The 12,448-nt window shown below is 36.5% G+C and overlaps 2 protein-coding genes across 2 annotated transcripts in view; one reads left to right on the forward strand and one right to left on the reverse strand.

Annotated features, from left to right (window-relative positions):
* LOC124161117 overlaps positions 1-12,448 on the reverse strand; it is a 28,374-nt gene that overhangs the window by 14,506 nt on the left and 1,420 nt on the right. The window lies entirely within an intron of this gene.
* LOC124161146 (protein unc-80 homolog) overlaps positions 3,670-12,448 on the forward strand; it is a 134,860-nt gene continuing 126,081 nt past the window's right edge. The window contains exons 1-5 of the mRNA XM_046537385.1: positions 3,670-3,828; positions 4,451-4,579; positions 4,670-4,718; positions 11,199-11,225; positions 11,689-11,709. Coding sequence (XP_046393341.1) covers positions 4,494-4,579; positions 4,670-4,718; positions 11,199-11,225; positions 11,689-11,709 — 183 coding nt within the window. The 5' untranslated portion in view covers positions 3,670-3,828; positions 4,451-4,493. The remainder of the gene's footprint in view (positions 3,829-4,450; positions 4,580-4,669; positions 4,719-11,198; positions 11,226-11,688; positions 11,710-12,448) is intronic.

Below are 12,448 nucleotides of genomic sequence, written 5' to 3' on the forward strand. Positions count from 1 at the left end.
ATCTTTAAGAAACTAAGAATTCACAGAATACGATTATCAGATTAGAAAATGCAGGGTGGGGCAGAATGGACTCCCTACGGACTCATGACTAAAGAAAGAAAATATTCTTGTCTAAGCACACGAAAAATCGATACCTCCGCCGCAAAAACACTCAACAGTCGCCCACCGAATCAATCCGCTCATTTAGTATAACCCTAATAGTACTAGATGAGCAGATTCAACATAGGTCTTAATTCTCAAATCAGGGAGCCCATTCTGCGCCACCCGTTTCAATACATGTTATGTAACCCGCTGAACATGAACGTATGACAAATTGCCTATCCACCCCGGGGTAGTTAATTATGATACAGAATCAGCTGTCATGTAATAATCTATACCGGGGTGAAACAAACCCTTATATAATACCTACTCTTTTAATACGGAGCGGGCCCTGTTAGAATCTTTACGGTGTTTATTCGAGGTTTAGAATAGATCGTAAAATCTAAATAGAAGGGAAAGAAAAAAAAAACGTGAAAAGTAGCAATCCAGGTTACTATCCCTATTTACGTTATATTAACCAGCTCATTTATAATTATGTATGAGCCATTACACTTCTTATGCTTCTTAATTGGTCATACGACTTCTTATATAACCATCATTTAGTTGTTGGTACTTTTATCTCCTTAACAAGCACTTCTTCGTGCATATATAACGACAAAATTTCTAACGATACCTTTCGCAAATTCACTAAAGAGAGGAACAAAATGCATTAAATCACCATAATTAGTAGTGACAATAATTGTAAATATTTAAATTATACTTTAATCATACGCTAAATGAACTTAAATAAAATTCATAAGTCAAATTTTTCTTTATTAGGTATCCATCTTTCATAAACCTTAGATGAATCCCATTTAAATTGTTACAAGCCAATGGATAGTGGTTCCCACCAACAAAAATGCAATATAAAAGAACAGAAGATCCTTCGGGGGCAACCTACACCACAAAAGTCACGACCTAATCAAAGAAATGGATTCTCGAAGGCAAGAGATTGGTCCAACGTCAATGGACGCGTGAATAATTTGCATAAGGCATCAACAGCATCTAAAAACTTAAAATCACACGGTAATGACCGCGCACTCAAGTTACACTCAAGTCATCTTCAAGCAGATCTAAAATATGACAAAATTTCTGAAAATAGCCGGCTCGAAAATCAAAGTAACCGAGTAGAAGATGCCTCTAAAAAAAGGGAAAAGGACTCAAATCCAAAACCTGAGCGTGTACTAGAAGAAAATATAGAAAAAAATCTTCTCCGTATTCGGAGGAAATTAATGATTAAAGTAGAAGAAACAAAGAAAGAGCTGCAGAAAACTTCATTATCGATTGACAATTCCCTAAAAAGCCTCTTGAAAGGCGTAAGTCAAGCAGAATACGAACTAAAATCTGAAATATCTCCATGGGAAGAAGTACATAAAGATATTTCGAAAGATTTAGAACATTTGAAAAATTTGCTGCGTGAATTAAGAAAGGAGAAAGCCAAAATCGGAGAAAAATAACACAACGCCATCCAGCCTTATTTTTCAAGGAAATGAGTTCTTATTTACAGCGGTCATTAGCTATTTTTTTACACAATTGCCACGCTTAATGCAAATGTTAGGCATTTGTTCATTCCTTCAACAGCGGAAAACAACCAAGAAAGACCAAGAGAAAAGCACTACGACCGAGGAGTAAAGAAGGACACAAAACCAAGGAAACTAAAATAACAGGTTTGGAAGAGGAGGGATGGATGAATACAGTATACCAATCCTAGTATCGAAATGCTACTAAAGCAACGGGAAGTTTTGAAAATACGGGTATTCACTTATGAGCATTTTTTGTTGAAAACTAAAATGGAAATAAACGTTACAAGATTGAGTAGCTTTTCTTAAACACTATCCCTATTTATTGGAGACAACCGAAAGTTAAAGAAAAAAGAAAGCTTAGAAAAATGTATTTGTATCCCTTCCGCCAACGATCAACGTTAGCAAATTAAAAAATAATCGGTCGCCGAAACAGGCCAGGATCACAATTTGAAAATTTAAGGGAGTCTCATTGGGACAACCTAATTTCTAAGTATTATAATATTATTTTGGTATAAAAAACTAATCTTGGTTATTGTAAGAGGTCCTCTCTAGGTCTAGAGGACCTCTTACAATTAGCAAGATTAGTTTTTTATACCAAAATAATATTATAATACTTTGAAATTAGGTTGTCCCAATGAGACATAGGCACTTAGGTATTTTACCCTTAGTATACGACTATTATGAATATAAGGTAAATCCTTAATATTTCAGGATGAGTGTAGCTAATTAATTCTGGAATCAGAAAATGCAATGCAGACGCTTTTACTGCCGTATTATCTGATAATAGGAGCCAGTGCGATCTGGTACATACGTAAAATTAAAATAAACCATTACTAGCCAAACTACAATTTCACTCGACTCACATTTATTACGGCATTTTCCATGTTTTACATTACTGCATCTTTGGAAACAAGATAGGAAATTTAGAAAAATTTGTTCACGCAGGGAAACAACTAAGGTCAGGATCTCATCCCTCAACAATTTCGTAGAATGATCAGCTCAATGAACTAACGACTTTTCAAATTAGGCAGCGGATTCTGGTGGTGCCTCATCCTTTCCAATTAGCTAGCTCTCGAGGCAAATCGCTGGGGGAGACTGTTGACACAAGCGCATAACCCGTTAATATTTTAAATCGGTTCTGTTTGACTTTCCCACGAGAATCAACGCGTATCAATAAAAAAAGATAAAGCTTTATTCAACTGAAGCTAAAACAAATGAGGAAATTTTCGACGCACTTAACGTAAAAAAACCATCGTCACAACAGTTCCTTCAATGTCCATCCAGTCTAAAATGGTTTCACCTAAAGATAGTAATTGGAATATGAAATAGTAGCCGTGAGAAGAGAAACCCACCTACACGCCGGCATTGACCTGCTCTTCGTGAAGGGCTGCAAGGACTTAACAAATAAATGTTCTACCGTCACTTTATGACACCCACTTTAACTAATTATTCAATTCAAATCCTATCACCATATGCAAACTATCAATATTTAAATAGTTTTCCATAATATAATAGATTCTGCATAACTTATTTTGACTACATAATTTAACTAATAAAATTAGCCTATGTTGTACATTTCTTATTTAGGCGAACCACCAGAAAATACATTAATGACATTAAAAAGAATACTACGTCATTACAAGTCTGATTAAGCTTCAGAATGTTTTTAAAGATGCAATATGAAAAGAATGATTTTAAATAAGCAATCGATTTCGACCCAATCATTTTTCCGCGTAAAAGTCATATAGAAGAAAAAGCTTGGGCCAATCCATATACTAAGTAGGGCATCGTTTTTCCGACTAGATAAAACCAAGATATTCGTTCCCCGAAATTCTAAAAAAATCTTCATTGACGATACTTAACCCTTGTACACATACAATTTCAGATTAGACTAAACACTCACGAGAACCGCGTCTGTTTGTCGAGCGATATGGCGGGAGATTTCGTAACAGCTGTTGAGCTCAAAAAGCTGGTCAGTCGCATCGGGCATTTCCGCGCTTGCTCGGCAAACTCCGCTCCAGCATCCCTCCAGCAAACAACGAGGGGGCGAGAGTTCGTTGCGCGCCGAGCGAGAAAGACAGGGCCGGGTGAGGCAAGAGCGGATGGGTTTGACGCCGAGATCAATGAAGAGACGAGGCAGCCCCCAGGGCTGCGATATGGCCTGCTGTCATTTATCTCGCCACTAATAATTCCCCCCGTCTCGCCAACAATATTCCATAATCTTGTCGTAAGTTGATTTTAGTGTGTAGATACGGTAGTGTCCAAATTTCTCCCCTGATACATATTAACGCACCCCCACCGTGTAGTGTCTGTCACTGTGGAAATTCGGCGTCTGAAATTAGAAATAAAGGTGTCCGCAGCTGATTCAGATGCAAGAATATTCTCCAGTGTGTCCCGTTTCCATATTTGGAGGGACTAGCCCTGTTAGTAGTGCATGTAATCGGTAAAATTATTGAGAATTGTGTTGCGCAATCGGGAAGACTGCGCATCACAATGACAGGTCCTTCTCGCCCCCCATCTGGGCGCCTGATATTGGGGCGAGGAGTAGTAGCTCACCTTTAGTTCCGGGCTCTCGAGGAGGAAATTTAAGGCGATATTCATCGTGCGCCTTTGCTTGAAGCACGGAATAAAGACGATGAATCTAAAGATATTGACGATGTGATTCACTGCAGCGCACGCAACTCCTCCCTAAACCTGTTAGGAGATAATAACTATCCTCCTAAAGCATACCAAATTGCTTAACTATCCCTCAATACACTGCATTCAAGCTATGTCATGACAGTTTAAAGAACGCTTCTTATTCATTAGCTCAGCATCTAATGCCAGACGTCGTCTCTTTTACTCTATAGAGGTTTCTGTTCCTGAATCGCAGTAATTTCTCTCTTAGCCGACATGGAGAGGAGAAGTTCTTATGATGACAGCTTTAACGACCAGGCTCTCCCTATACCAATCCAAATATTTTTGTGGAGGCAAACCAGGTGAGTTATCGCGTATTTTAGCTGAATCAGCAATGTGGGTGTTGTTTGTATCCTCCGTGAATGATTAATACATGATCATATCACTTGCAGCCCTTTCATCAGGCCTAAATTGGGAAAGCTACATGAGGCTTCTTGCATGGTAAGTTCAGTTCTGTGCTATGTTTGATTGCATTCAGATTTGTCAAGGCTGTAGAAATGTTACGCTTTCAAGTGCGTATAAATGGGCTTCAGTAAACTTGTTCGCATTTGAAACGTTAATGAGATATTTTCTCCACTTAAATGCATATCAAATTTGAAGTGAAAAATATTTGGAGTTCATCATATTTTTCAAATTTCAGAATAACATATTCAATTAGACAAAAAAGTTTTACAGTTGGAAATTTTGAGAAGAAGACGACGAGTGTATTAACTTGAGTAAAGTAAACTTAAGTGTATTTTGGGCCTTTTTAACTCAACAAAGCATGAAACTTAGAATTAAAAATTCATGGGATGTAAAGACTTGAATTATTTTCAAAATTACGAGTAAGATTTAAATTAGAAAACAATGCATCGTTATAGAATCATGGAGATTGCTATCCCGTCATTCCATTATTATTTATCTTATCCAGGAAGAATAAAAAAAAACATTGCCTACGCTGGCATCGAGCCAAAGGTTGCCTCCTACTCCACTCACAAAGAAATTATTTTTCTGCTCTTACTGTGCAGTCCATTAACAATAGTACTTGAAAAGTCAATGTCACAAGGAATGAATATGAAATTATTTATATTTCTCTCTCTGTACAATAATATGTGAATACTGGTGAATGGCATGCTGTTACGTCGTATGCAAGTCTATGCAATTGTAATCGGTGAAATGAATAAGCTTCAATAAATGTTATGTTGCTTGAGCTTTGTAAAATTGTTTACATGCTGTAAATGTAATGCTAAAAACGTTACTTTATATTATTACACAAGGAGACATCGAGTACAGGTTTAAATATTTAGTACTTTTCACTTATTATGTCTGCATTCCAGGAATTATGACGTATTACACGTTCGTAAATAAGTTGAAAAGACCATATTTCACCTGCATGTCATAAATAGCCTATTTCCACAGGTGTATTCAATTCTTCATTAATTTACGTTTATCAGTAAATGAAACTTACTTAAATAAAAAATACCGTCGCAAGGACGTACCCAGGGTCAAAAATAGGGGGGCAAGCCATTGCTGTTAAAGTTGTAGGTAAGATTTAAGCATGGAAAAGGTGAATTAAATCAACATTTTAAGGAAACTATAACAGCTCTTATTATTAGTTTTTAAAACTATTTGCTTGAAAAAATATTATTTTCCTTAAAGACATTTGTGATTTTTGCTGCCCCCTCCTATCCCTGGCTGGGTACGCCCATGTACCGTCGTAATTTATCTTAAGACAGATGATTTTCACTGCCTTGGATTCAATAAATTTGATTTTCTCTCCCACGATTAAGGATTGGTATCACTTCGACCGGTCGTTCTTTTTATTTTTTCGTGACGGTTAAAACGTGCGGTATTAAATATAAATTATCAGGGTTCATACATTAAACCCTTTATCAACATTTCCCTGTCTCTCAAATAAAAAATTAATCTTTCGATGAAATACAGAGGTAAGATTTTCACATTAATGTCCAGGAAAATTCTCGATACAGTCTAATATGTATACCTTGAAAATTTTAACTTGATAGTGTACGTGTTCATCTTGTATGCCGTGACGAAACAAGAACGGTCGAGCGAGAGGGATGCGTCCCCTTAAGCCAACTGCAGAGCAGTTATTGGAACCAGTCTGTCTACAAACTGTCGTGTGTCTTACGAGAACGTTTGCCGATTCGTTAATCACTCACTTTGTTCACAGACAAAAAAAAGATCTCAACCTTAAGATTTCTGACGCTAACTAGTCCTCAAAATTGGCCATCACGACAAGGGAATGCGACCACGTCTAAATGGCGTAACTGATTCCCAAACACCTAATACGAAAGGATGCGATACTGAGTTTTCGCAATTAAGAACTTGTCAGCGTTAATCGAGAGATAAATTTCAATTATGTACGATGGCTTTCATAAGGCAAGAAGAAAATTTTCTATAAATTTTTAATTGATAAACCATCTTATTCCATAGCCAAAGGTACTAAAATGGATAACTAATATGTCTACATGCAATAAAACAATCCTATTTATTCGCATATTGTGAGAAATAGATCGTCCAAAATTCAAATGGCGGTTTTTGCATTATTTTTCAACTAACACATGAAAAGTAGCAATTTGAATTTTTTTTAAAACAGATAATGAACATTTTTCACCTATAATTAATATAGCACGGAACCAGCCGAAAACTAATGATAAGATTTATAAAACGGCCATCCCACGATAAAGCGTCGAAATATTGGCGTCACTAGAAATTTTACAATTGGGGTAAGAATTCCATAAAACCTTTCTTGGAATTTACCAAAGCTACTGACCAACGGTCCCCTCCACTAGAGGTACGCTTTAAACGGCATACGTTTTCTTCATTGCAACTCTATGTTCATTGCCTCACTGTTTTGTAGACTTCCCTCCCACCCAGAAACTCACGACAAGAAAGATAAACAGTTTATAGTTCTTAATAGAGCTATAGGCTATCAGTTTCCTTTTCCTAAAAGGAGGTTCTTTCCAAATATTTTCTTTACATTTTTACAAATGAATCTCAACCAATCATGTGCCCGATCCCATAACAAAGGTAGTCGTGGCAGCATTTACATCTCCGCCAGATCCGAGATGTGAGGTGAAAACTTGAGACGGGGTGATTTAAGGACCTTCGACATCGACCCATCGTCTCTCGCACTCATGGATGAAAACGTGACCGAAGCGTACTCTCTACCGTAACCTCTCACCGCCTATAGTCCCCGATCCCCGCCCTTCGTTTGAGCAATTTTCCGAGATAATAAACGAAGGCTTATTTTATCCCACACCTACACCTCTAGGCCGTTTAGCAGCGTAACAATGTTGTGAAAACAAGGCCGCAGCGAGCGATTGGGCGGGAGGGTGCTCCACACAATCCCTCCGAAAATTTGGGAGATGCAGTCTTAGGCACGCACGTATCCAGATATTTGCTTGGGGGTGCTAAGTTTGTATGTGGGTTGCCTATACTGATATTTTATATTTTATTGCCTATTCGCACGCATCGGAAAACCATCCATTTCGATTAACCAGCTATGTACTTCATTTTTAGAATGTAAAATGTTGGTTGTTGGCAGACATTATGAAATACAGCTACATAGAAAAAATGGAGTGTCCATAGAAATGAAGTACCTGCAGGCTAGTACGTAGTCTCCTCCGCAGATGTATCGCGGGTGGACGCCACTAGGGGAAAATACTTTGAGGGACTAGTGCGCACCTAGTCCCACCTCAACCCTCTCCAAATTCCCCCTTATTTTTTTTACGGCTACGTCCATACGAGAAATCGTTACATCTATATGCAGTGTTCATTAAATTGGGTAGGAACTCGAGCGTTCTTTAAAGATGCGTAAATCTAGGACGACTCTAGTGCTAAAATGACGTCAGGCGTCTTCCCGTATTAGCATCTCATTCGAACACTTCCCTTACTTTTTTTAGCGCGGTATCCTCACGTGGAAGCTATCAATTTCTAGGTTTCAATTATTCTTAAGGCGTTGAGTTCAGGGAATAGACTCACTTGTCCATTGACTAATAAGGAAGGTTGCAGCTGAGCCGTAAGGAAAATTATTATTTTCAAAACTATTTTCCCTTAATCCTACACCAAAAGTCGTTCCTACGAAACAAAAAATCACCTTCCCTGTTCGAAATAAGTTATGGCTTAGCAATTCATGATATCAAGGAACCAGGTACATTGAAAAACAATATAAGAAAATTAATTTTTCACACATTTTGACCACAGATTGAATTTACAAAAATAGTTAAGATTTACTGCAAGAAAAACCCTCAAAGATAGGCATGAGCAACACTGAACAAATAGGCGAAGGTATTTTTGGACATCGATTAACCTTAATTCAATTCGTTTTAAGATGGTATGGCCGTCGAATTCAGGCAATACCTTTATGGTGTTTAATGGGTGTTGCATACGTACAGGGGCAACACGGTAAATCGCTATATACTAATCGCACGCACATGCTACAGAACTTCATTCTTGTTTTCCCTTAAATCCTGTTTCCCCTCGGTCAATATATATTTTTAGTACCTGAAAACGTACATGCCCTAAGATTATCAGAAATTAAGGCCTGCCAATTCAAAAGCAAGAAAATTCCTTCTCGTGCATTTCAGTAAGATTACTTTTGACAACTGAAATTTCCAACATTTCCCAAGAAAAATACTGATCGCACAAAATCGCTAAATTCCTATTCAGTATGCACTCCATTGTGCAAAATTATAATTATCACTGCAAAAATTGTTCCATAGTAAAAGGTAAGAGCAGGCCAGTCCAAAGAAATCATGGGACCCAGGGAAAACATTGTAACAATGAGTCAGAGACGCTGTGCGGTTAATTGGGATCATTCATTCTGCAATTTCATACATACATTTGGAAAAGAGTACAACAGTACTTATCAGCAACAAGTAAATGATAATACACTCAATCAAGCACTTATACAGACATAGCTAAAACAGTTTTCTGCTCATTCAAAAGGCTGGTTAAGGCATCAGATCTGACTAAGATATGGGAGTGGGAGAGTATTTTAAAGAAACCAAAATCATTAAGCGAAAGCTTCAAGTGACATCAGTAACTTTCCACTCTCCTTTCTATGAGATAATAAACACATTCAACCAGAGGCGGATACAGAAAAGACTCAAGGGACAGGGGGGTGCAAAAGGTATCTTGATCTACCGTAATAAAAAAAATCAAGTGATGTAAAAAGTTTAAGAAAGTTTCATTTAAACTGACTATACAGATATACAAGACAATGCCATAACTTTCCAAGTTCAAAATTAGACCAAAATTCAACAAAAACAGAGTCCAAAACTGGCTGTGCATTGTGGAAGAAAGTAGCCAAATGAAGGATGGGACCCAGCTGTACTATTTTCTAGGCTATATAGAATGGAGATAACTCTTGAGTCACAGAAGGTGATGACCACGTCAATTGAAATGGTACCATATGTCAGGCTCTAACAGATCTAATCGACTGAAATCGTCTACACTGCATGTGTTGTAAGCTTCCATGCCTTGTTGTCAGAAACTCGATAAGCACAGGTGAGCCTCAATTATCCATCATTCCTTTTACCATCAATGGATTACTTGCTAATCATTTCCTTTATCAGGACCCCAAATACCCTTCGTTTCCACTCAAACTTGCCTTCCCATCAAAATTCTTATTTTCCTTCCTTTGCCCAACACCAAATACAATTATTTCATGAATGGGAAGGGCTCAAAAGATGTTAAGAAAGCATGACAGATAAACCAAATTAAAAATTACCATTAAAATAATCTTGGATGGATTATCCATGTCATTCAATAATCTGTAAGTGCTTTTCCATCCATTAGGATATAGAGAAAAAATAATGATACCTATATATTTTTTTATACTCCAGCCTAACTTTCAAATATGATTTTGGACAAGAAAAATTAAATAATTTGGTTGGAAAGGAGCTGAAAATATACCTTGTCTTTCATTTGAGAAGGTGGTATATAATGTGAGGTTGTGCCTTGTATTTAGATAAATTTTCTGAAACAAATGATGGCTTATGTGTATGATAGAATGAGCTTTTGTATTTGGTCAACCAAAGTTGTCAGCATGGCAAGTCCAGGCATAATACCATTATGAAGAATGCCCAAAATAACTTCTCATCAAAATGCTCAAGAATTGAATACTATACCTTGGCTTTTCACTAAGATTTAATCTCTGCTCATGGCCACACCTATCAACTAAGTATGTATATAATGAGGAGTCTCAACTAACTGTAATTCTTTATTTGACACAAAAATCTACCAGGTCTACAATTTCTGAAAAGGAGATTTAAACCAAATTCTACAAATGTGAAGACCTATCATACTTACGGTAAATAGTATTTAGATATTGGCCCAATGGGTTGTTAGCTACCAATGGAAGATTGCTCACTTACATTATCATCACAGCAATAGTTGTTAAATATTTGTCACTTATAGTATCATATTATTTCAGTTAAAATGAGCCTTTTAAACTATTCAATTCTATCAACATTTACAGGTAAATGTGAGAATATCAATAATTCAAATCAGTACTTCAGTAGAAAAATCTTGAGCATCCATAGCTACAAAAGCACTAAGAATGACTTCGGTTACTTTTCTATCGCAGTTGAAGCCAAATATGCAATCATATATGTAATAAGAAAATACCAAAATTCTATTATGTCATGTAAATATTTTTAGGATTTAAACATAAGTGTTCATGTGCTTCATGTGTTACATTTTCTTTGTCAAGGGGAAACATTTCCTTTCTGCTGACATGAATCTGTTCTTGCTATTGACTGTTGCACTGCTCTTTGTTTCCATGAATGGTGATAATTTATGTGCCTTTAGTCTACCATTAAATAATTAATTGTGTTGTCATATTTAAACTACCCTAGGTATAAGAACTCTTCAATGTTATCTGTGCGCTAGTAACCAAATGTTTGTTTCGTTTAGTTCTGTCAACATGCTCCAGGCCATCATGTAAGTGTACAGAATACAGATATTGTATTATTCACATTCATGCATGAGCACTGCTTTATGAGATATAATCCCACTCACTAGTGAAACACAGTAACATTATTTTTTACCCTCATGACATGCTGTATATAATAGCCAAGAAAATGCTTGAAATGTGTCAAGAAAAATATTAAAACAATGCTTTTTTCTTCTGACTGATGCCTTACTTATCCAAATGATCATAATAAATAAATAAATAAAGCTGGGGAAGAAAAATTGCTTTAAAGATAATTCCACAGATAAAAACTTAAACTTAGATGCTAAAAAGTGTACTAAAATAGCAAATTTCACTGTAGTCAGTAAAGGCTATTCAAATCTCATCATTGAATTGCTTAAAAGATTTAATCAAAACTTTTGACACAAATATTATTTACAACTAATACTTCTTTCTATTCTTTACCAATGCACTGTATCCACCTCATCATAGGAGCTGAAAGAAGCTTGTAAAGTAAGTACAAATATTTCTACACTGATTCATATTTTTAGAAACTTACAATTAGTCACCCTTCCCAGTTTCATTAATGTGGATTACACAAAAAACAACCCTTTTACAGTGGCTGTTGATAAAATCGAATTAGAATTTTGCTCCGTGCTACAATGATCAACTTAAGCTCATATGTATTGATAACTGGTGATCTCCAGGTTCTGCAATTATTTTTTAAATAAAAATTTGCTTCAGTTTTTTCATGCACTATTGCAAGCTTCAATATGAAGTCCAGGTTATTTTAGAATTGATTTCTGAGTGGCTACCCTAATCCAGCTATCCCTCCCCTGACATCAACAACCTTTATATGGAGACATTTGTAGAAACAGCATTAAACACAGTAGAGCATCACCAAACAATTTTGTTAAGATATGTGGATGATACATTTGTTTCGAAATATTGTGAGAAGATCCTAGTGGTATCTTTCCTTCTACATTTGAACAGTCAGCATCCTTTGATCCAATTCACCATGGAAGGAGAAAAAGATACACCCCCACCATTTCTAGATGTAAAGGTTTGAAGAAAGGAAGATAGTGCACTAGGACATAGTGTGTAAGATAGAAGACACACCAAACCATATCTTCACGCGCTCATACCACCATTTGCAACAGAAGACAACTGTCATAAAATCACTCTCTTTGATCACACTAAGTTTCCAATTTGGATTCTACAACAGAAGAAATACCCTATTTGAGGAGAACGT

The sequence above is a fragment of the Ischnura elegans genome, chromosome 1 (genome assembly GCF_921293095.1).
Source record: "Ischnura elegans chromosome 1, ioIscEleg1.1, whole genome shotgun sequence".
Lineage (NCBI taxonomy): Eukaryota > Metazoa > Arthropoda > Insecta > Odonata > Coenagrionidae > Ischnura > Ischnura elegans.